We start from the raw sequence: 23764 nt of genomic DNA, 5'->3' as shown, positions 1-23764 counted from the left end.
ACTCACATTTTTATTTAGCTTGTGTGGTTATCACTAAAACAATTATTCACCTCAGTGTCGGTGAATAATTATTGTTAATTATAGTATAATAATTATTGACCTCACTATTATAATTGCAAAAATGACGTACATGTAGATGGTTCAATCAGTCAATCAATATGGATCAAAAGGAACAATACATACCGATATTATTGTGAACCATACAACCTTTGGTAAAAGTTATGAGTACTACTTTCGACACGATTAAATATGTTGACTTTTCTATGCGTCGAAATGGCGCAAGATTCGCAAAATAGCATTTGCCCTGCAGAAGTTGATCGTTTTACAAAAATGACACCTATTGCTTGAACAAAACAAACCCTCGTTCTCGAACGTTGCCAAGACTTCCACTCTTTGCAGCCTCTGATAATGACGAGTTGCAGGTGTCATAGTTCATCACAACCATCATCAGAATGCTCACTTGTAGCTACGTGAGCATCTCTACGACCCTCCCTCGTGTTCATCTTCATCGAATTCATCGATACTTGCTTGGCTGAAGCGAATCTCTCTTGCCGCGAAGAAGTGTTCTCATCATGATGATTCCTCCCTTGAATCTCCTTTTTAATTAAATCGTTTTACGGTTTATTACGCCTGCAACAAAATTAACTTCGTGCGATAATTATAAGGCAATAGACAGAGTTGAGTTGAAAGGCCGAGATCGACTGTCTCAGTGGAAAAGAAAATATTAGAGCAAAACTAAACATTTACCGTCCATGCATTAGCTCAGCTTTATATTACAATATAAGCGTATAAGAGCTAAGCAAACAAAAATTCCCCTTGCACCATTCGACGAGGGATTACGGAGGAATTGCATGCGGTTGATATATTAAAAGCGAATCAAATGAGGAAATCGTGCTATTAAGCCGGAATAGTAAGTACTGTGTACATACTGTAGCTCGCACTATACAGTACTAAGCACTATAAGCAGCGTACTATATAGTACGTACTACAACGGGTGATACCCGGGAATTTGGGTATCATTTTGACGGGTGATATCCGGCACCCTCCGAGAGCGAATCAGGTGATTAAAGTCGAAACGAATGAGCCAGCCAAACATGGCGAGCAGACTGGCGTTCTTGTTGTTATTCGTGTAAGAACGCACCTAATGGTGTTTTGGCCTGTCTGTTCACTGATTGGGCAGAAAAATACAAAAGGATTTCTGCCCAATCAGGAGCCAGGATTTGCTCGGTCGTTTGGAACTGGTCCATAAAGAGTTCTTCCCCAGGGACTCTTACTTTTTCCTTCGTACTTTCGCTAAACAGTTTTTCTCGCCCGCTCCTCTTTTGTCCTCGTCCCCACTATCTGCCCCTGGGTCTCCGAGGATGATGGCGATTAGCTTTATAAACAAAGGATCTCTGGAAAAGAGGCAATACTTTATTTTATAATAAAGCCACCCTACACAAAATGATTGTATATATTTTTTTTTTCATAGAAAGAATCAGTCTGTCTGAAATGGGTATCAAAATTATTAGTTCAAGTTTGAAATGTTTGGTAAAGCGGACAATGCTCTTAATTATCATTTCATATGAAGTTTGGTCCTTGTAGCGCGAATCAAATACTTTCCTGATGACACCTTCTCAGCCTTTAAAAATACGTTTTCCTTTTCGAATGATACGTTTTCCACCACGAATGACTCCTCCAACAGCTCGTTTTCCACCTTTGATAATACGTTTTCCTTTTCCAATGATACGTTTTCCCTTTCGAATGATGCGTCGAAAGCGAATAGGGTCTGATAATCTCTGAGCGTTATATCCTTCGTCTTCGTCGTAGTCGCTATCGTCAATCTTGTTGTCATCACTATTCATATCAGAAACCGTTCAAATAAAAAACAGGGAAAAAAAAAATGAGTATGAGGTGCTTAGTTGGTTGACAGCTTTTTTTGGGTACGTTTTATACGTACTCGCGTTTTTCTTGTCCAGTTTAGCCAACAGTATTCTACCAAGGACATACCACTATAAAATGAATATCTCACGTACTAACATTGTTTGCTCGGGCCGTAGTTTACGGCCCAGTGGTTAGGACGCTTGCCTTGCGATCCGGAGTTCCCGGGTTCAAGACTCGTTCTGACCACTCATTGAATTTGTTCCTGGTTCAACTTCCCAGCTGCACTTGTAAATAGCCAACTGGTTTGCCTCCGGCCAGATGGGATTCTTAACAGTTAATATAGTTATGTTCCGTTGTTTTGTTGATTGTGTTTCATTGTCCCTGAAAAGCTTCTATTGGGAGTGGTCAATTAAATATGTATTTTATATTTGTGTATGTACGGTCCTGTTCACACGCCGAGCTATCGCCGTGCTCCGTGAATTGAGTTCGACGTTAGCGCGACGTTTGAATTAACTGCCTCGCCAAGTTTTTACGTTCGACGACATTGTCGAGGCAACGTCGCGCTAGCGAATTTGGCACGACATTGACCAAACGTCGTGCAAATCCAGTTGTGCCAAACTGTGATCCGCCGTAATTGATTTTGCAATAACGGAGGATTGTGATCTAGATCTACTTCATTTAAAATTTGAATTTGGCACGCGATTGAATCGGCTCTCGAGCTCAATTTCATTGAGTTCGGCGTGACGATAGCACGACGTTTGAACCGGACCTAAGCGAAGGCTCCAATAATTTTCTAGTGTAGGCGTCGAACTGACATTTCAGCCCGGCCTCAAACTCGGCTAATAAGGGGGTATAATCAAGGAAATAATACATTAGAAAAGGAAAAGAAAAATAATAAAAAGTGTGAGATCTCAAATGCGAGTAGGTTTAGATTACTTTTAAATTAATAGCTTATTTCAGTTTTACAATCCTGGGGCCGGTTACTCGAAGCACGGTTAGGCGCTAACCGGCGTTAAATCTATGGAAACCTATAGGTTTTGATATCTCTTAACCAACGGTTAGCGCCAAAAAAAAAAAACAGGCTTCGAGCAACCGGCTCCTGATGGTGAAGCCGGGTTACACTACAGAACAAGTGTAACCAGATCACAACACCAGCAACTATTTGTCCTGCTTCTTAATTTAGAATAGTATTTGGGTTAGGTCCTACAGAAAGAACAGGAACTGCCAGATGGGGCCTAAGGCTACTGTTTATAGACCTTGTCCGACTAGAAAGTTAAACCGTTGAAAGTGTAATTCCAAAGGTGGCGGTAGCACTTTGTCTTCAGTTATTGTTAAACCCTAAGTTTCTATTTGAAAGTTAAACCCTAAGTGTGGGTCAGGCCTTAGTTTGAACCCACGGCCTCCAGCACAGTATTCCAATGCTCGACAAATGAACCAACCGGTCTGCTGGTTTATGAGCTAAATGCTCCAACGAATGCAAACCATTTTCTATCAAACAATACCGAAATATCAGGAGGAGATAATAAATAAGCTTCACGAGAAAATACACAATTGAAATATGTTTTAATAAATATACAACAGCAAGGATGGCGCAGTGATGAGAGCACATTGTGACCTAAACTCATTTCCCAGACTTGGCATCACATGAGGATTGAGTTTGCCGGTTCTCTACACTGCTGCGAGAGGTTTTCTCTAGGTATTCCGGTATTCTCCTCTCTTAAAGAAAACAACCTACTATTTGATATGAGTTGATTTGACTTCATTTCTGTACAGTGTCACCAATTACTTCCCCAGCGCTAAATGCAGTTGACACTTAAATAAAGTTCATTATTATATAGATACTGATGAAATACCAAGATTTCTCCTTTTACTAAAAAATCATATCTTCACCGCGCGCAGTGAACATATCATTTTTATCTTTCACGTGTGAGAATATAGGTGTAGTTATGGTAACCAACACGATTAGCCAATAAAACGCCAGCTTCCTCTACGTATACATTGTAAGATACTTCTGTACTTTAATAGAATTCTTCTCTACGAATTATATAGATATTCGGATCACATATATTAGGGGGAGCTGTCCCTGCTCTCCTGTCGCTTTTTTTTTTAACTACACTAAATTATTTTGGCTACGCCATTTACTCAAATAATACAAACAGTCAATAAAAACTAACAACAACACCAAACCACATCAAAATGTACAATAAGTACATGCTGTGAGTGCTGCATATGTGCTGCATATGTGGATTGAGTTTCTTGGTAATATACTCTGCTCTGAGAGGTTTTTCCCGGGTACTCTTCTCAAATACCAATCTATGACTTGATATGATTAGATTTCTGGAGAGTGCCCCTAATTAGTGCCCCGTCTATTTTAGTGGAGATGTGAATAAGATGTGAGTATCAAACACCCAATTTGGATATATCCCCTAATGCGGTCTATCACTTCCTTAGCGGCCAGTATTTATACAAGAGCTATGGTGATCGCAACTCATTAAAAAAATACGTATTTATATATAACGTCTGGAGTGACGGAATTCCAGCACTTGTCAAGCATGTCTTACTCTTTAAAGCCCACAACTAACACTAAATCCTGCACCAAATATCTGATTCCAAACAGCAAGAGAAAGAAAAAAAGACGTCTTACTCCAAAAAGAATTTTCAAACACAAGAGACAAGTCTCGTCCATTTAAGACCCGCATACGTAAACGAAGAGAAAGAGCACCTGAGCTAGTCTAAAACAAGTCCTAAGTTATCGAAGGCACTACTGGTTATAAAGCGAGCCTCCATTTTATTTCCAACTTTCACACAATATATATATATACCTTTCCTCTGTAATACCATCGTTCTCTTCTGCGTTTTCATCTATATAATCCTCTTCATTCTCCGCAAAATTTTCATCGCTTTCAAGTTCATCTTCCAACTCGCTGCAAGAAAACGAAAGAAACTGAGGAACCCTCCCAAACAGGTGGGCTCAGTAATAGGTCGGTAGCCTAGATACTACCTTTCCTCTTCATCATGGTCATCCTCAAAATCGTCATCATTTGCGTCATCGTTGAAATCATCTTCTTTTTCTCTGTAAGAAAGCAAAAAAGAAAGAAAAACAAACTAACAAACAAAAACATTCACAAAAAGCTGTCGTTAAAGAGGACTGGCAAATTCTCATCATATGCGCAGAGTGCAAATTACCTCTGCTCATTATTATCATCGTTTTCATCAAAATCTTTCGCTTCCTTTTGCCCCTCGTCTCCACCGATTTCATCACCTTCAAGCTCATTTTTTAATTCACTACCAGAATGCAAAAAAAGAAAAACTTATTGCGTTCCGCGTACGATTTTGCTGATTCAGCACGAGAGCAGGAGAGTTGAGGTCATTAGGCCGAATCTGACTGGCCATTATTTGGTGGGGCTTGTATTCTAAATTTCGATAATACCCTAAACTGATTGGCCAAGGTTAAATGAAAGAGATCGACACTCCTGGGTTATGGACTTAATGATTAAGGTGCGCAGTTCATATGAGATGAATTTTCAACATTGCACCTGTCCCTTTCATCATCATCGATGCTGAAGGCGTCCAATTCACCGTCTTCTTTGGAGTTCTCGTCATCGATGTCGAGGTAAGGGTGTCTACGAAACGACGAAAAGCTATCTTAAAAAAAAGAAATCAGAACCTAAGGAGTTTTTGTACTTCCTCGACGGCCAAAGGACTTCCCAAGACCCCACAGCAATGAAGAAAAAGCGACGTGGAATAGCAGTGAGATCCGTTTCCTTAACAGTGTCCTGGACAATTGTATATCATGTTGTCACTCATTTTGTTTGGAAAAATCCTAACTTCGACGTTCTGCCACTGGCTGTAAGCCGAGACTTACCTTTCCCAGCTGTATGACTCTACGTCAGACACACCATTTCTTAACATTTCGTCTTGCGATGTTATATCTTCTCGGTTGTCTGGAGTTGCAAGACCAACAGTCAGCACAAAGCAGATAACAACTGAAAGAAAGAGGGTCTTCATCGTTCACTGTACACCTTACTAAACAAACTGAAGAGAGCGCCTGCATTTGGGCCCATTTTAACTTTCTACCAGGTTGTCTATATTGGAAGCTAGTAAATTCAGCTTTTTCTCTTTTTTTTAGGTATTTAATTAAGTACATAGGAATATTAGCCTTAAATATCACAAATGACCGCAATCAATACATGCGATGTTCGTTAAATGTTGCCATAGTTCTCGATCAAATATGCCTAGATCTCTCTACAAGGTCTTATTTGAATTTAGTATTCCAAGAAAAAATGTAGAAAATGAAAAGAAAAAAAAAACAAAACAAAAACCGGACGTGTACTAATTTAACTGTAGACGTTTATTGTCTAACATATTTTTTTCACTCTGCAGAAATGTGCACGATGTACTTACAATAGATTGTGTTTGTCTTTTTTGCAATTACACTATCAAGGACTTAGTCTAGTTAAGAAGGCAATATATATCTTAAGGACTTCAACTTGAAGTATTTCCTTTACGGCAAGTGCCGAGATCTGTAACTATCCTATCACGTCCGCAGTAGCTGAGTTGTTACTGTATATTTTCACAAAATCATCGAGATCTAGAAATGAAAAGAATCCTCATATTATTCAGTGGTTGATAAATGACAACGCTGCACTAGCATATTCATCGTCGTATAAAGGAGTAATTCGCGAGTTTTCTTTTTCGCCCACGCGTTTTTTTTTTTTTTTTTTAATTTTAAGAGTCGCCAATAATAGCAGAAACAAGGAAACCAAAAAAACAAAAACATCCAGGGGCGATATTGTTTTGTTAGCTTTGGTAGCCAAATTAAAACGGAACCTTAAATTCTTTCTCATTTTTGAGGTTGAAATCAATTTTGTAAATAACTCTGTGAAAAGTTTTACATTTAATATAAGGCGTACTAAAGCAGCAAAAATGTTTCGTTTTTAAGGCGTGTTATTTCGGATATTAGACTACCAAAGTTGTGTTGCCATTTAAGTTTTTTTTTTCGATATGGTATATCTCCTCTCTTGAGAGGTTTGCGCCTCACAAGGTGTGTTGAATCTTACTCAGCTTGAGTGTTTCCTCGCACACCACTGCGTGTTTTCCTAACAAGTGAAGTAAAACAACACACCTTGATGTGTTTGAAAGCACATTAATTTGAAGACCACAAATACAATGAGCGCAATCCTGGCAACGGCTATTTCAGTTGTGGTGTTGCACATTAACTGATATCAAGGCACCACTATCTGCAGCAAAAAATAACTCAGGACAATACAAGAATAGAGAAGTATTTCGAAAATGATTATACTGATTCCCTACCATAAAAGAAAAACGTGGAGGAATTTAAAACTGTTTAGAGTGTAATGTGAAGTGCCAGTTTTCTACCCCGTATGAACCATGTGGGCGTTAGCCCTACTAATTGAAATGGGCCCACGCAAGGACAGAGAAATACTCTGACTAGGGTGGGAATTGAACCCACGACCTTCGGAATAGATCACCGCTGCTCTACCGACTGAGTTACGAGGTTCAATTCCCACCCTAGTCGGAGTATTTCTCTGTCCTTGCGTGGGCCCATTTCAATTAGTAGGGCTAACGCCCACATGGTTCATACGGGGTAGAAAACTGGCACTTCACATTACACTCTAAACAGTTTTAAATTCCTCCACGTTTTTCTTTTATGGTAGGGAATCAGTATAATCATTTTCGAAATACTTCTCTATTCTTGTATTGTCCTGAGTTATTTCTTGCTGCAGATAGTGGTGCCTTGATATCAGTTAATGTGCAACACCACAACTGAAATAGCCGTTGCCAGGATTGCGCTCATTGTATTTGTGGTCTTCAAATTAATGTGCTTTCAAACACATCAAGGTGTGTTGTTTTACTTCACTTGTTAGGAAAACACGCAGTGGTGTGCGAGGAAACACTCAAGCTGAGTAAGATTCAACACACCTTGTGAGGCGCAAACCTCTCAAGAGAGGAGATATACCATATCGAAAAAAAAAACTTAAATGGCAACACAACTTTGGTAGTCTAATATCCGAAATAACACGCCTTAAAAACGAAACATTTTTGCTGCTTTAGTACGCCTTATATTAAATGTAAAACTTTTCACAGAGTTATTTACAAAATTGATTTCAACCTCAAAAATGAGAAAGAATTTAAGGTTCCGTTTTAATTTGGCTACCAAAGCTAACAAAACAATATCGCCCCTGGATGTTTTTGTTTTTTTGGTTTCCTTGTTTCTGCTATTATTGGCGACTCTTAAAATTAAAAAAAAAAAAAAAAAAACGCGTGGGCGAAAAAGAAAACTCGCGAATTACTCCTTTATACGACGATGAATATGCTAGTGCAGCGTTGTCATTTATCAACCACTGAATAATATGAGGATTCTTTTCATTTCTAGATCTCGATGATTTTGTGAAAATATACATTAACAACTCAGCTACTGCGGACGTGATAGGATAGTTACAGATCTCGGCACTTGCCGTAAAGGAAATACTTCAAGTTGAAGTCCTTAAGATATATATTGCCTTCTTAACTAGACTAAGTCCTTGATAGTGTAATTGCAAAAAGGACAAACACAATCTATTGTAAGTACATCGTGCACATTTCTGCAGAGTGAAAAAAATATGTTAGACAATAAACGTCTACAGTTAAATTAGTACACGTCCGGTTTTTGTTTTGTTTTTTTTTTCTTTTCATTTTCTACATTTTTTCTTGGAATACTAAATTCAAATAAGACCTTGTAGAGAGATCTAGGCATATTTGATCGAGAACTATGGCAACATTTAACGAACATCGCATGTATTGATTGCGGTCATTTGTGATATTTAAGGCTAATATTCCTATGTACTTAATTAAATACCTAAAAAAAAGAGAAAAAGCTGAATTTACTAGCTTCCAATATAGACAACCTGGTAGAAAGTTAAAATGGGCCCAAATGCAGGCGCTCTCTTCAGTTTGTTTAGTAAGGTGTACAGTGAACGATGAAGACCCTCTTTCTTTCAGTTGTTATCTGCTTTGTGCTGACTGTTGGTCTTGCAACTCCAGACAACCGAGAAGATATAACATCGCAAGACGAAATGTTAAGAAATGGTGTGTCTGACGTAGAGTCATACAGCTGGGAAAGGTAAGTCTCGGCTTACAGCCAGTGGCAGAACGTCGAAGTTAGGATTTTTCCAAACAAAATGAGTGACAACATGATATACAATTGTCCAGGACACTGTTAAGGAAACGGATCTCACTGCTATTCCACGTCGCTTTTTCTTCATTGCTGTGGGGTCTTGGGAAGTCCTTTGGCCGTCGAGGAAGTACAAAAACTCCTTAGGTTCTGATTTCTTTTTTTTAAGATAGCTTTTCGTCGTTTCGTAGACACCCTTACCTCGACATCGATGACGAGAACTCCAAAGAAGACGGTGAATTGGACGCCTTCAGCATCGATGATGATGAAAGGGACAGGTGCAATGTTGAAAATTCATCTCATATGAACTGCGCACCTTAATCATTAAGTCCATAACCCAGGAGTGTCGATCTCTTTCATTTAACCTTGGCCAATCAGTTTAGGGTATTATCGAAATTTAGAATACAAGCCCCACCAAATAATGGCCAGTCAGATTCGGCCTAATGACCTCAACTCTCCTGCTCTCGTGCTGAATCAGCAAAATCGTACGCGGAACGCAATAAGTTTTTCTTTTTTTGCATTCTGGTAGTGAAATAAAAGATGAGCTTGAAGGTGATGAAATCGGTGGAGACGAGGGGCAAAATGAAGCGAAAGATTTTGATGAAAACGATGATAATAATGAGCAGAGGTAATTTGCACTCTGCGCATATGATGAGAATTTGCCAGTCCTCTTTAACGACAGCTTTTTGTGAATGTTTTTGTTTGTTAGTTTGTTTTTCTTTCTTTTTTGCTTTCTTACAGAGAAAAAGAAGATGATTTCAACGATGACGCAAATGATGACGATTTTGAGGATGACCATGATGAAGAGGAAAGGTAGTATCTAGGCTACCGACCTATTACTGAGCCCACCTGTTTGGGAGGGTTCCTCAGTTTCTTTCGTTTTCTTGCAGCGAGTTGGAAGATGAACTTGAAAGCGATGAAAATTTTGCGGAGAATGAAGAGGATTATATAGATGAAAACGCAGAAGAGAACGATGGTATTACAGAGGAAAGGTATATATATATATTGTGTGAAAGTTGGAAATAAAATGGAGGCTCGCTTTATAACCAGTAGTGCCTTCGATAACTTAGGACTTGTTTTAGACTAGCTCAGGTGCTCTTTCTCTTCGTTTACGTATGCGGGTCTTAAATGGACGAGACTTGTCTCTTGTGTTTGAAAATTCTTTTTGGAGTAAGACGTCTTTTTTTTCTTTCTCTTGCTGTTTGGAATCAGATATTTGGTGCAGGATTTAGTGTTAGTTGTGGGCTTTAAAGAGTAAGACATGCTTGACAAGTGCTGGAATTCCGTCACTCCAGACGTTATATATAAATACGTATATTTTTTTAATGAGTTGCGATCACCATAGCTCTTGTATAAATACTGGCCGCTAAGGAAGTGATAGACCGCATTAGGGGATATATCCAAATTGGGTGTTTGATACTCACATCTTATTCACATCTCCACTAAAATAGACGGGGCACTAATTAGGGGCACTCTCCAGAAATCTAATCATATCAAGTCATAGATTGGTATTTGAGAAGAGTACCCGGGAAAAACCTCTCAGAGCAGAGTATATTACCAAGAAACTCAATCCACATATGCAGCACATATGCAGCACTCACAGCATGTACTTATTGTACATTTTGATGTGGTTTGGTGTTGTTGTTAGTTTTTATTGACTGTTTGTATTATTTGAGTAAATGGCGTAGCCAAAATAATTTAGTGTAGTTAAAAAAAAAAGCGACAGGAGAGCAGGGACAGCTCCCCCTAATATATGTGATCCGAATATCTATATAATTCGTAGAGAAGAATTCTATTAAAGTACAGAAGTATCTTACAATGTATACGTAGAGGAAGCTGGCGTTTTATTGGCTAATCGTGTTGGTTACCATAACTACACCTATATTCTCACACGTGAAAGATAAAAATGATATGTTCACTGCGCGCGGTGAAGATATGATTTTTTAGTAAAAGGAGAAATCTTGGTATTTCATCAGTATCTATATAATAATGAACTTTATTTAAGTGTCAACTGCATTTAGCGCTGGGGAAGTAATTGGTGACACTGTACAGAAATGAAGTCAAATCAACTCATATCAAATAGTAGGTTGTTTTCTTTAAGAGAGGAGAATACCGGAATACCTAGAGAAAAACCTCTCGCAGCAGTGTAGAGAACCGGCAAACTCAATCCTCATGTGATGCCAAGTCTGGGAAATGAGTTTAGGTCACAATGTGCTCTCATCACTGCGCCATCCTTGCTGTTGTATATTTATTAAAACATATTTCAATTGTGTATTTTCTCGTGAAGCTTATTTATTATCTCCTCCTGATATTTCGGTATTGTTTGATAGAAAATGGTTTGCATTCGTTGGAGCATTTAGCTCATAAACCAGCAGACCGGTTGGTTCATTTGTCGAGCATTGGAATACTGTGCTGGAGGCCGTGGGTTCAAACTAAGGCCTGACCCACACTTAGGGTTTAACTTTCAAATAGAAACTTAGGGTTTAACAATAACTGAAGACAAAGTGCTACCGCCACCTTTGGAATTACACTTTCAACGGTTTAACTTTCTAGTCGGACAAGGTCTATAAACAGTAGCCTTAGGCCCCATCTGGCAGTTCCTGTTCTTTCTGTAGGACCTAACCCAAATACTATTCTAAATTAAGAAGCAGGACACATAGTTGCTGGTGTTGTGATCTGGTTACACTTGTTCTGTAGTGTAACCCGGCTTCACCATCAGGAGCCGGTTGCTCGAAGCCTGTTTTTTTTTTTGGCGCTAACCGTTGGTTAAGAGATATCAAAACCTATAGGTTTCCACAGATTTAACGCCGGTTAGCGCCTAACCGTGCTTCGAGTAACCGGCCCCAGGATTGTAAAACTGAAATAAGCTATTAATTTAAAAGTAATCTAAACCTACTCGCATTTGAGATCTCACACTTTTTATTATTTTTCTTTTCCTTTTCTAATGTATTATTTCCTTGATTATACCCCCTTATTAGCCGAGTTTGAGGCCGGGCTGAAATGTCAGTTCGACGCCTACACTAGAAAATTATTGGAGCCTTCACTTAGGTCCGGTTCAAACGTCGTGCTATCGTCACGCCGAACTCAATGAAATTGAGCTCGAGAGCCGATTCAATCGCGTGCCAAATTCAAATTTTAAATGAAGTAGATCTAGATCACAATCCTCCGTTATTGCAAAATCAATTACGGCGGATCACAGTTTGGCACAACTGGATTTGCACGACGTTTGGATCAATGTCGTGCCAAATTCGCTAGCGCGACGTTGCCTCGACAATGTCGTCGAACGTAAAAACTTGGCGAGGCAGTTAATTCAAACGTCGCGCTAACGTCGAACTCAATTCACGGAGCACGGCGATAGCTCGGCGTGTGAACAGGACCGTACATACACAAATATAAAATACATATTTAATTGACCACTCCCAATAGAAGCTTTTCAGGGACAATGAAACACAATCAACAAAACAACGGAACATAACTATATTAACTGTTAAGAATCCCATCTGGCCGGAGGCAAACCAGTTGGCTATTTACAAGTGCAGCTGGGAAGTTGAACCAGGAACAAATTCAATGAGTGGTCAGAACGAGTCTTGAACCCGGGAACTCCGGATCGCAAGGCAAGCGTCCTAACCACTGGGCCGTAAACTACGGCCCGAGCAAACAATGTTAGTACGTGAGATATTCATTTTATAGTGGTATGTCCTTGGTAGAATACTGTTGGCTAAACTGGACAAGAAAAACGCGAGTACGTATAAAACGTACCCAAAAAAAGCTGTCAACCAACTAAGCACCTCATACTCATTTTTTTTTTCCCTGTTTTTTATTTGAACGGTTTCTGATATGAATAGTGATGACAACAAGATTGACGATAGCGACTACGACGAAGACGAAGGATATAACGCTCAGAGATTATCAGACCCTATTCGCTTTCGACGCATCATTCGAAAGGGAAAACGTATCATTGGAAAAGGAAAACGTATTATCAAAGGTGGAAAACGAGCTGTTGGAGGAGTCATTCGTGGTGGAAAACGTATCATTCGAAAAGGAAAACGTATTTTTAAAGGCTGAGAAGGTGTCATCAGGAAAGTATTTGATTCGCGCTACAAGGACCAAACTTCATATGTAATGATAATTAAGAGCATTGTCCGCTTTACCAAACATTTCAAACTTGAACTAATAATTTTGATACCCATTTCAGACAGACTGATTCTTTCTATGAAAAAAAAATATATACAATCATTTTGTGTAGGGTGGCTTTATTATAAAATAAAGTATTGCCTCTTTTCCAGAGATCCTTTGTTTATAAAGCTAATCGCCATCATCCTCGGAGACCCAGGGGCAGATAGTGGGGACGAGGACAAAAGAGGAGCGGGCGAGAAAAACTGTTTAGCGAAAGTACGAAGGAAAAAGTAAGAGTCCCTGGGGAAGAACTCTTTATGGACCAGTTCCAAACGACCGAGCAAATCCTGGCTCCTGATTGGGCAGAAATCCTTTTGTATTTTTCTGCCCAATCAGTGAACAGACAGGCCAAAACACCATTAGGTGCGTTCTTACACGAATAACAACAAGAACGCCAGTCTGCTCGCCATGTTTGGCTGGCTCATTCGTTTCGACTTTAATCACCTGATTCGCTCTCGGAGGGTGCCGGATATCACCCGTCAAAATGATACCCAAATTCCCGGGTATCACCCGTTGTAGTACGTACTATATAGTACGCTGCTTATAGTGCTTAGTACTGTATAGTGCGAGCTACAGTATGTACACAGTACTTACTATTCCGGCTTGATAGCACGATTTCCTCATTTGATTCGCTTTTAATATATCAACCGCATGCTAGCTAGCTTCAAATTAGTTCCTTGAGGGTTGCCCTTTGGCCATTTATCGCAATTGTTTGTGACATGGCCTTTGCGCAATCCGATCTTATAGCTCTTCCTAGAATGAGTAGCGACACAGACTAGGGGCAACAAGCCCAAAACAGCTGCCTGCGTCTGCTTTCTCGTTTGGGCGCTGATCATGCAAGGTTTGGCAGACCGTAATTCAATTCGTGAACGTTGTTTGATCTGTCCTATTAGTTGCTTTGTCCATTTGTTATGTTCTTATCACTGCTTGTGTTGATCCAACGTACGGTAGTGCATATATATAAAATAAGTGACGTCAATCATCATCATCATTACCTTTATCCTCAATAATGGAACCAAATTTTCGTTTCGATGTCAAGATTATCGTTGTCGTCAATGTTTTCGTTATTTTCTGAGTTGGGAAAGATTTTTACTTTAGGCACATTTTTTTTTTTAATTTCTGTGACCTTCGTTGGTTATATCCGCCCACCACTTATTTCCAATCCTGCTTAGCAGAGGTTTCCTTAATACAAATAATTCAACTCTTAACTGTTTTTTTAAGTTTAACACGCTACAACCAGTTTTGAATTTTAACGCCTGTCCAATGGCGGAAGAGTGGAAGTAACGTTGGATTGACTTCACGACGCGCATGCGTGACAGAACATCGCAAAGCTTTCCCCATAAGAGAGAAATCAAGCAATTCTCTGTTGTAGACAGCTGAGAAATTCAGATAGCTCAACTGCCCTTCAGGCCTCGGTTGATAAGTCACTGTTCAGCGGATATATAAACAATATCAAAACCAATTGAGTTATCCTGTGGATAGTGATTTAACGAGTGCCTAACGCTATCTACCCTTCGAACATCTAGGGTCAGACGTGTACATTTTTTGTTTCACTGCGTCCTTTCACGGGAAAAGAAGAGCCTAACAAATGACCTGTTGCAAACTGTGTGGCTTGATAGCTCAGTTGGTAGAGGATTGTACCAGCATCGCAAAAAAAGGTTATGGGTTCGAAACCGGTTCGAGCCACCTGAATTGTTCAGGTATCTATAAGACAATCATTTCTCTCTTTCGTCTTCAGCTCTCCCAGTTATTGGAGGTTAGGGCGTTTGTCTTGAGATCCGGAGATCCCAGGTTCAAGACCCACTGTAACCCCTCGTTGAACTTGTTCCTGGTAGTCCCTGTTTCAAATTCCCAGCTACACTTGTAAATAGCCAACTGGTTTGCCTCCGGCCAGTTGTTGATCTGTTTTGTGGTTTCGTTAACTGCATTGGCCAGGGGAGCGGTCAATTACGTATGTATTGTAGCGTATTGTAAGAAACAGTTGCTTAAATTGTCCGGGTAAGCGTGAGGACCATTTTTCTCTTTCGTTGAGTTTTGTCAGTTTTGTTTAGTATTGTTTTTTCTCCCATTTGTTATGTTCTTGGCGTGATTTCATCATTTTTGGGTATCCCGATAAATACGCAGTCCCTTCCTTTTTCGATTTCTTGTTCTTTTTGGAACAATTGTTATTTTCGTTGGATTTGTTAATTTTTCATGCATATGCTGGCCTTTTTCCCTTTTCGATTTTCGCTTGTCGTTATTTTTTCAATCTTGGCTGCCTTTCTACCCTGGTCCCAGAGGAGTTTCTTGATCCGCGAAGCGGCGAAGACGAGTCGCAAAACGGCGAGAAGAGAAAACCTCTGGTTACCTTGCACTTGAATCTCACTTTCATGCACACGGCAGGGTCAGTATCTGACCCTCAGGCTCGGATTGGTTCATATTTTTACAAACATGCAAATCATTATGATTGGTCCGTTTGATTGGTAATACCGAGGGGAAGCTAAGGGACACTTTATTGCTAGGTTGCCATTGGACCCTTTGTTAATTATCAATTTGACACGTTTGACAGCTGGCGTGCGCACGAAAGGGAAATTCAAGTCCAAGGTAACCAGGGGTTTTTGTCTTCTCGTCGCTTCGATACCCGTCTTCGCCGCGCCTCGCGGCTCTCTTGCTGCTCAAAAAAATCCTCTGGGACCAGGGTACTGCTTTCCTGAACTTAGTGTGCATTAATTGACGCATTTCTCGACGTTCGTGTTCGACCCAGGGCTGCACATGATCTCATTTCATTGATGGTGATTCGACTTCAGGGCTGAACTTTACAAACAAATTATCTCTGGAGAAAAAGACATTTTATTTAATGTTTAATCAAAGCAACCCTACACAAACCATTTTTTAATCTTTCATAGAAAGTATCAGTCTACTTGCAATGCGTATCAAGTCTTACTCCAGGCTCGAACAGTTGACTGAAGGGTACAGGATTTCTCTTAACAATCATTATATAGGAAGTTTGGTTATTGTAGCAAAACGTCTAGATCTATCGTCGTCTTCGGCCGCGACAAAATCGTGCACGGGTGAAACGTTTTCGAAATCTGATAGGTTTTCCGCCACGTCGCAGGCGTTTTCTCCTTCGATTGAAACGTTTTCTACGGTAGATGGGTTTTCTACCTCGGAAGATACGTCTTCTTCGTCGCTTGTCTCCTCGAACCCTTCTTCCTCCAAAGCGATCGGGGTCTGATAATCTTTTAACACTATGTTCTTCACCTTCCTCGTAGTAATTAGCGTCAATTTTGTTGTCACCAGCTTTTATATCAGAAACCCTTCAATGAACAAAAAAAAGGGAAGAAATTAGTGTAAAGTGCTTATTGCCATAAAAGCTGGTTGACAGCTATTAAAGTAAATTGAGTTTTTTTGGATACCAAAAACTGAATCGTGAATGTGACTGTGATTGTACGGGTGCTATTGCTTGTCCAGTTTAGCCGACAGTATTCTTTCAAATTTAGATGTTTTTTTTTTCTGTTTGGTTAAAAAGTTTAGAGAAAAATGAATTTCTTACGTACAAACGTCGTTTTCTCGAGCCAGAGTGTAAGTGAGGGCTTTATTTTTTTTAGTTCAGGCCTCGAGCAATTTAACGAAAAAATCCCGGCTAGTAACCGACAGTACGAGCCTCAAACTTCTTTAATAAGGGGTATAAAATAATACAGTTTTAAAAAACAACACAACGTTTTTGAAAAACAGAATCTTCTGCCATCTTCAGTTTGAATTACAAAGTAAAGAGTTGAATATATACATGTAGTATGCGCAAAATGCTAATTAACTAGGAAACATGATAATGTAAATATTACAACGAGAGTTTTAAATTGGCATGATAAAGTTGATGATATAATGTAGGTTAAACAATGGAAGAGAAGAAACAAAAAGTGTGAGAGGTCAAATGCGAACAGATTTAGCTAAGTTTAGTCTATTTAAGTTTTTCGAGGTAAATTGCTTGCTTTATGAAGCAGAATATTCATCCCAGCGTGCAATCATTGACAAAGGAAATAAGACCCAAAGCAATATGAACAATAGAGGTTTTTCTTGTGGAGTTTTTATTTTTGCCATCATATATGCCTTAAATACAGGCGTCTCATGTAATATTGCAAAACTCCCTGAATGAGTCTACGTTAGCTAGTAGACGAAACCCGTCGGAGAATAAACAAGTTTTACAGATACAGTTCGTAGAGTGCTGCTCACTTGTTTAGTTTTTTAAACGTGCTTAAGCACTGATGAGTGTAGAGCTCTCTCCCTATGCGAAACAGATGTGTATGTATCACAGAGCCAAAAAGTACGCCCGTCTCCACCAACCTTATTTTGCTCTACTCGTCTTTGTGGGAATATTCGAGTTTTGTAATCACTGCGTATCCATCCATATTGTGCAAGATTAATATTATTACAATTAGTATATTTCCTTTTCCACTTTGCCGTCCACCTCGCTAGCTATTGCCCTCTGCGGATTGTTTGAATTATTTTTCTCTTATATCCGTCTACTCGTTCTTTTATATTCATACAATTAGCTGTTTGCACGTGTGAATAATTGTTGTTGTTGTCGTTGTTGTTTAAAAGCTAAAACACATCATATTAAGTTATCGAGGGCACTACTGGTACTGGCCATGGTTATGAAATGAGATTCGATTCATTCCCAACTTTTACACAATACATACCTTTCCTCTGTAATACCATCGTTCTCTTCTGTGTTTGCATCTCGATCATCTCCTTCATCCCCCGCAAAGTTTTCATCGCTTTCAAATTCATCTTCCAACTCGCTACAAGAAAACGGCAGAAACTGAGGAAGCCTGCCAGGCAGGTGGGCACAGTAGCAGGCCGGTTACAGTAACTTTTACGCATGCCCGGTAAAGTAAATACTACCTTTCCTCTTCATCATGGTCATCCCAGGGTTTTCGTTTGAGGGCGGAGGCCAGACGTTTCGTCCGCGCGTTTCCCATTTCATGTCCGGTACTTTGATGCCAATATTTGAGGGGTTTGTTTTATTTATTTTTTAAGTCTGGCCGGTTTCGGCCGCAGTTTGGATGTCAATGGGTTAAATACACATATTTTTACTTTTTTAAAAATAATTTGAATGAACTCCAGCATTGCCTGGGAAATTGATTCTTGGGTTCCAGAAACACTGGAAACAGTGAAGCTCGAGTCTTCGGCGGTCACAATTGCAAGGCGCCTTGCGGAGCGAAACAATGTGTCGTCCGGTGCTTTCAGAAACATGTCCGCTACCTTACAAGACTTTCGAAAACCCGGTCATCCTCAAAATCGTCAACGTTATTTTCCTCCTCATTTCCATCATAGATGTAATCATCTTCTGTTTCTCTTCAAGAAAGTAAAAGAAACAAAGAAAGCTGCCATTGAACAGGACCGGAAAAGTTCTCATCATATGGGCAGAGTGCAAATTACCTTTGCTCTTCATAGTCACCGTTTTCATAATCGTCAAGGTCATCTTCCAATTCACTGCAGGAAAGGAAAAACAATAAAATAAAAACTAGAATAAACACTTCAAACTGCTTGTGTCTTAATATTAGCAATTTTTTTTCCAAAAATCGATCATTGACTCTGAGTTGAAGATTTTAATGCTGCAGTTTTCACGATTCAAACAACAAGGGCGTAACAATAAGTAATGATAACTTTAAGTGTCCATGGATTTAGCACAAGAGCACTAATTAGGAACACTAAGGAAATTAACTCGAATCAAATCAATTGAAAACAAATATTGGGTTTTGTGGATAGGGGAAAACCGGAGTACCAGGAGAAGAAGACCAAAAAAACTAAACCAACATATGACGCCGAATCTAGGAATCGAACCCGGGCCACATCCTGGGTGGAAGGCGAGTGCTCTCACCACTGCGCCACCCCTGTTCAACTAACATAGAAGAAAGTTGCGTAGTTGTCGAGGGGTGCGGGTTGATTGCTATCGTGCTGTGATGATTAAAATTGAGCGCATGTGTACATTTTACATTCAGGACATTACTTTGCTCGACCCCTTCATGTATCAAAACGACCTTTTGTCCTCGGTTTTAACAAGCAATAGGAACACATTTCTTGGAATAAACCGGATTTTATATTCGGCTAAAATCTTCAAAAACTTCGAAGATGACACAAATACAGACTTCTATTGCTCCCCGGAATATTCTTCACTCAGTTTCAAATTAAAAAAATAATAATAATAAAGATAAACTAGATCATCGATTAGAATGTGGATGCGGTATTCAAAGAAGGTCTGAATTGAATCGTAATGATGAAGGTGCACACTTTATGTTTTAGCAATTATTGGATTCGGTTTTCGCATGATAGCGATAATTATCAAGGCCAAAGTTTGTGTTATCTGACGAAGTCGAAGGCTGAGGCGGATAACACAAACTGAGGCCTTGATAAATTATCTCTATAATCATGCCAAAACCGAATCCAATAATTGTTTTATTATGCATATTCCTGAGCTGAGCTCCGCCATGACAAAACTGATCAAACTGCTAGTTTGTGTATTAGGTGACGTCACTTCTGCATGCATAAAACTATTTTCTCTACGTATGACGACAATTCTACATATATAAAATCTATTGTCTGTAGGTATGACATAAGAGAAACAGAGCAAGCAAGAATTAGCTACGAGCTTATAGCCAATCAAAGTCGAGCTGGTCACACCGATGTATGATAATACAAGATGTTGTTCAACATCGTACCTGTCCCTTTCGTCTTCATCGTTACTGAAGTCCTCCAATTTCGAGTTCTCGTCCTCGCTGTCGAGGTATGGGTGTCTAAGAAGCCAAAAAAAGATATCTTAAGAAAATAAATCCTAACCTATGGAAGTTTACTTGCTCGAAGGCCAAAGAACGTCCGATCCCAAGACTACTAAGTGAAGACCACACAGCAATGAAAAAAAAGCGATGTAGGATAGCAGTGAGATCCGCTTTCCTAATTAACCTGGCTAATTGTATATCAGGGTGTCGCTCATTCGGTATGAAGGAATCTTTACTTCAACGTTCTGCCAGTGGCTGTAAGCCGAGACTTACCTTTCCGAATTGTATGACTCTATGTCAGCCGCAGCATCTCGTAACAATTCGTCTTGTGATGTTTTATCTTCTTGGTTGTCTGGAGTTGCAAGACCAACAGTCGACACAAAGCCGATAACAATTGAAAGAACGAGTATTTTCATCGTTCAGTTGTACTGTCATCCCGGGCTTACTGGACCAACTGAAGAGAGCTTCTGCATTTGGGCTCCTTTTTAACGTCTTACCAGGTTGCCAATATTGGAAGCTGGTAAATTCAGATTTTTCCTTTTTTAAAGTATCTAATTAAGTACAAACAAGATTAGCCTTTGATATCACAAATGACCATAATCAATACATACGGCGTTCGTTAGATATTGCCACAGTTCTATTTGAAATAAGTCAGACTTCTCTACAAAGTCTTAAAATTAGTATTATATTCCATGAAGAAATGTAAAAACTGAAATTTAAAAAGAAAACAAGAGCGTGTGCTAATTTAACTGTAGCGTTTTACTGTCTTCTGCCCTTTTTCATACTGCAGAAATATTTAAGGTACACGTTGTACTTACGCACGAATGTTTTTTTTTTCCAATTACGCATTATCAAAAAGGACTATTTAAGAAGGTCATATATTTAATTTAGGACTTCAAGATATCTCCTTTAGGGAAATTGCCGACCTCTGTCACTATCTTTCACGTCCACAGAAGTCGAGTTGTTGATAATGTATATTTTTGCGAAAACATCGAGAAATGAAAGCCAGTGCTCATGTTATCATTATTCAGCCGGTTAATGAATGAAAAACTGCACTACTATTTGCAGCGCCACATGAAAGAGTAATTCACGATTTTCAGTCTTTTTCGTCCACATACTTTCTATTTTAAGAGTTACTAATAATAACACAAACAAGGAAACCAAAAAACAAAAACATTCAGAGGGGATATTCCATTCAATTGATATGTTATTGTGTTTAGTAAACGATAATTGACTATGTTTCAAGTTCGTTCATGAAAACAGAGCGACAGTAAGAACGTGGAATGAGAGAATTTCATATTGCAGTTATCATTATCGTTACTAGGTAAGTTAACGATATGTTGACTTTTACATCTATGAAAATAATCCTTTTTTTTGGCTATTGCATAAGATGCGAAGGTAAATCAGATAAAGACCTCCACCGCAGCGATGATATTGCTCTGGTTATAACTTTCGAATTCCTGTTATTAATAGCAACTTCACCTTATACAGCAGAAAGTGTTAAAGACAGTCAAACTAAATTCCAGATGTTTCTACAGGTTTCCGGCCACCATGTTGGTGAACTTCAGCAGTACACCAACATGGCGCCTCCATATTAAACTCTACAAATTTGAGTAATATATTTTGTCGAATAACTCAAGCACGGAATATCGCACAGCCCTGAGACTTGGAACTGTTGTTTACATATCACTCGTTTATTTACGGTGAAATGTAAAATACCCACAAAGTGAGTGACTTTAAAATCTTATACACCTTGCATGTTTCCTCGCACATCATTGCGTGTTTTTTTAACCAGTGCTACTGACGTAAAACAACGAAAAGTTGTGTTCAAACAGCACACCTTGATGTGTTTGCAAAAAAATATTAAGGTTTGCGCATGTGCGCCACTATCATTTGAAGACCAAGAATACAAAGAACGCAATCCTTGCAACGGCTATTTCAGTTGTGGTGCTTGCACACATTAACTGATATCACGGCACCACTATCTGAAGCAGAGAATAACTCCGGATGATACAAGAACTTAAGGAAAAATTCGCAAATGATATTATACTGATTCCAAAATAATAAAATTAAGGAGGAATCCGTGACTTTTTTACGAACCCTGCCTTATCATTTGAATATGAGCTGTGAAAACATTCTTACTATCGTGTTGCACGCTTGCTGGGTTATTGGAAGGACGAGGAAATCATCGACAATAGTTCTTATATCCTTTTCCTCAGGGAGACTGTAACCCAAGGCTTCCAATGAAAAAGAAGGCTGTCTCTTCCTCATCAGCCCAAGGGTAATTTTATTCCCTTGGCAAGTAAGTGATGAACAGTAGGTTCGTCAGGTTGTCAGCAGCAGCAGTATATGGCAACCTCTTTTTCTTTCAAACGAAAAGTGCACGACTTCTCCTTCAGGTTTTGGAGACTGAGGAAGTTTATGTTCATATGAGCTCAGTTAATCCTTCTTTCCTTTCTTCATTTTTAGATTCAGATTAAATTGATTTACTTTATGTTTGTAATAATATACGTTATAGTTGTTTCTATTTCTTGTTTTCTTTATTGAACCTGTTCTATTATGTATCATTGTTATGCAACTCGAATGGGTAGAAAAGTATGCTAGTTTTGGGTAACAAATATTGTAAATTTGTCATATGATAACAAAATGCTATTATATTCTTGTTGTTGTTCACTTTAATTTAGATGCACGTAAGAAGCCATACCAAGGGGCCATTTCTCGAAAGTCACGAAACTTTACGGGCCATTTTTGGATGTCACAATTCCTTTGTAACTCAAGAACGGAGAGCATTTAATTCGTTAAACTTCACAGTTGTTTTTCTTTTTGTTAACTTGCAAACATGTTAAAAGATCGGCTTTCCAAAACAAGCGGTTGGCAATTTCACAGATGGCTTTTCGGGCCCAAAAAGTTTACGAGACATTCGTGAAATGGGCCCCAGGTGCGACATGATCACTTGTCCAAAATAAAAGAATAACTTGAAGGACAATTATACAAGAACCGTTTTCTGGCAAATCTAAAAAAGAAACAAAAAACAAAAAACAAAAAAAAAAAACAAAACAAAAAAAACCAGACTACCTCTTCCTTATCAGCTCAGCTCTTGAATAGGCGGTTTTCTTTTCACCTTAATAATTGCCTTGGTGCTTCAACTCAAATATTTCTTTTCACGACTTATCGTTCCCTCGGAAGATCTATACCTTAGAACGTGGTATATAAAAACTAATTAATATACTTGGAATATCAATGTGTAACAAAGACCAAGTTCTGAAACTATATCTTGTCTGACTCAATCGAATGTTTTACACATAAATTTTTTTAAAGGGAATCCACACAAAAAAGGAAAGACACTATGAAAGGGTTGATAAATGAGAGAGTGCTAAACCACTGTTTGAGTTGTCATGCATGGTGTTTTTAATTTGCATATTTACAAATCGCTCATAATAGGACAAACAAGGAAATAAAAATAACAATATCAGTGACAAGAACAAAAACAGCAACGACAGAAAAAAATTGTTATGACTCATTGATCCCTAATACTTAAATGATATCTTCCTTGTAATGAAAGTGGCAGAGAAACAGTGCGATGGAAACATTTCGTTTTGCAGTTATTAATGTCATTTCTGGATAATAACGGGTAGAATTTTATATTTCTGACATTTTATCCGCAAATTCCTCTTTTAACCAATGCCAAAGTAGCGAAAATGACTGAAGATAAACTCTTTTTTGACCAGTGCCTAAATAACTTGCGAAAATGGCTAAACTTTGAAATTCCTATTATGCTAACTTAACTTCCTCGGGT

At 38.9% G+C, this 23764-nt stretch overlaps 3 protein-coding genes across 7 annotated transcripts; 1 reads left to right on the top strand and 2 right to left on the bottom strand.

Moving 5' to 3' along the window:
* Positions 1-1393: 1393 nt before the first annotated feature.
* Positions 1394-5942, bottom strand: LOC138013378 (aspartic and glutamic acid-rich protein-like). 3 transcript variants are annotated; one of them, XM_068860435.1, is made up of 5 exons: positions 5729-5935; positions 5400-5486; positions 4865-4936; positions 4686-4787; positions 1394-1836 (listed from the first exon to the last, which is right to left on the bottom strand). In XM_068860435.1, exons 1-5 carry the CDS (start codon positions 5869-5871, stop codon positions 1617-1619), a joined length of 624 nt encoding a protein of 207 aa, XP_068716536.1. In that variant the 5' UTR covers positions 5872-5935; the 3' UTR covers positions 1394-1616. The 3 variants fall into 3 exon arrangements, with proteins under 3 accessions (XP_068716536.1, XP_068716537.1, XP_068716538.1); XM_068860436.1 differs by lacking the exon at positions 4686-4787 and having other exon boundaries at positions 1394-1854; positions 5729-5942; XM_068860437.1 differs by lacking the exon at positions 5400-5486 and having other exon boundaries at positions 5729-5930.
* A 2836-nt stretch (positions 5943-8778) lies between these two features.
* Positions 8779-13318, top strand: LOC137968040 (aspartic and glutamic acid-rich protein-like). 3 transcript variants are annotated; one of them, XM_068814658.1, is made up of 5 exons: positions 8779-8986; positions 9567-9665; positions 9779-9850; positions 9928-10029; positions 12883-13318. In XM_068814658.1, the coding sequence occupies exons 1-5, from the start codon at positions 8844-8846 to the stop codon at positions 13100-13102; spliced, it is 636 nt and encodes a 211-aa protein (XP_068670759.1). In that variant the 5' UTR covers positions 8779-8843; the 3' UTR covers positions 13103-13318. The 3 variants fall into 3 exon arrangements, with proteins under 3 accessions (XP_068670759.1, XP_068670760.1, XP_068670761.1); XM_068814659.1 differs by lacking the exon at positions 9567-9665 and adding an exon at positions 9229-9315 and having other exon boundaries at positions 8781-8986; XM_068814660.1 differs by lacking the exon at positions 9567-9665 and having other exon boundaries at positions 8787-8986.
* Positions 13319-16037: 2719 nt separating this feature from the next.
* LOC137968037 (acidic leucine-rich nuclear phosphoprotein 32 family member E-like) lies at positions 16038-20441 on the bottom strand. The gene is made up of 5 exons (XM_068814655.1): positions 20242-20441; positions 19912-19986; positions 18632-18685; positions 17890-17991; positions 16038-16509 (listed from the first exon to the last, which is right to left on the bottom strand). The coding sequence occupies exons 1-5, from the start codon at positions 20382-20384 to the stop codon at positions 16227-16229; spliced, it is 657 nt and encodes a 218-aa protein (XP_068670756.1). The 5' UTR covers positions 20385-20441; the 3' UTR covers positions 16038-16226.
* Between the last annotated feature and the right edge of the window lie 3323 nt (positions 20442-23764).

This window comes from Montipora foliosa, chromosome 8, assembly GCF_036669935.1.
Source record: "Montipora foliosa isolate CH-2021 chromosome 8, ASM3666993v2, whole genome shotgun sequence".
NCBI classification, from domain to species: Eukaryota; Metazoa; Cnidaria; class Anthozoa; order Scleractinia; family Acroporidae; genus Montipora; species Montipora foliosa.
The sequence above is the reverse complement of the archived record's forward strand: the minus strand, read 5'-3'. Positions and strand labels throughout refer to the sequence as shown.

What these genes read in the sequence shown, in the direction of transcription:
- LOC137968040 (XM_068814658.1), top strand. Translation starts at nt 8,844, where the DNA reads ATGAAGACCCTCTTTCTTTCAGTTGTTATCTGCTTTGTGCTGACTGTT. An exon ending in GAGTCATACAGCTGGGAAAG is followed by an intron (nt 8,987 to 9,566) that starts GTAAGTCTCGGC and finishes GCATTCTGGTAG; the next exon opens with TGAAATAAAAGATGAGCTTG. An exon ending in GACCATGATGAAGAGGAAAG is followed by an intron (nt 9,851 to 9,927) that starts GTAGTATCTAGG and finishes GTTTTCTTGCAG; the next exon opens with CGAGTTGGAAGATGAACTTG.
- LOC138013378 (XM_068860435.1), bottom strand. Translation starts at nt 5,871, where the DNA reads ATGAAGACCCTCTTTCTTTCAGTTGTTATCTGCTTTGTGCTGACTGTT. An exon ending in GAGTCATACAGCTGGGAAAG is followed by an intron (nt 5,487 to 5,728) that starts GTAAGTCTCGGC and finishes GTCGTTTCGTAG; the next exon opens with ACACCCTTACCTCGACATCG. An exon ending in GACCATGATGAAGAGGAAAG is followed by an intron (nt 4,788 to 4,864) that starts GTAGTATCTAGG and finishes GTTTTCTTGCAG; the next exon opens with CGAGTTGGAAGATGAACTTG.
- LOC137968037 (XM_068814655.1), bottom strand. Translation starts at nt 20,384, where the DNA reads ATGAAAATACTCGTTCTTTCAATTGTTATCGGCTTTGTGTCGACTGTT. An exon ending in GGTGACTATGAAGAGCAAAG is followed by an intron (nt 17,992 to 18,631) that starts GTAATTTGCACT and finishes GTTTTCTTGTAG; the next exon opens with CGAGTTGGAAGATGAATTTG. An exon ending in GATGGTATTACAGAGGAAAG is followed by an intron (nt 16,510 to 17,889) that starts GTATGTATTGTG and finishes TGTTCATTGAAG; the next exon opens with GGTTTCTGATATAAAAGCTG.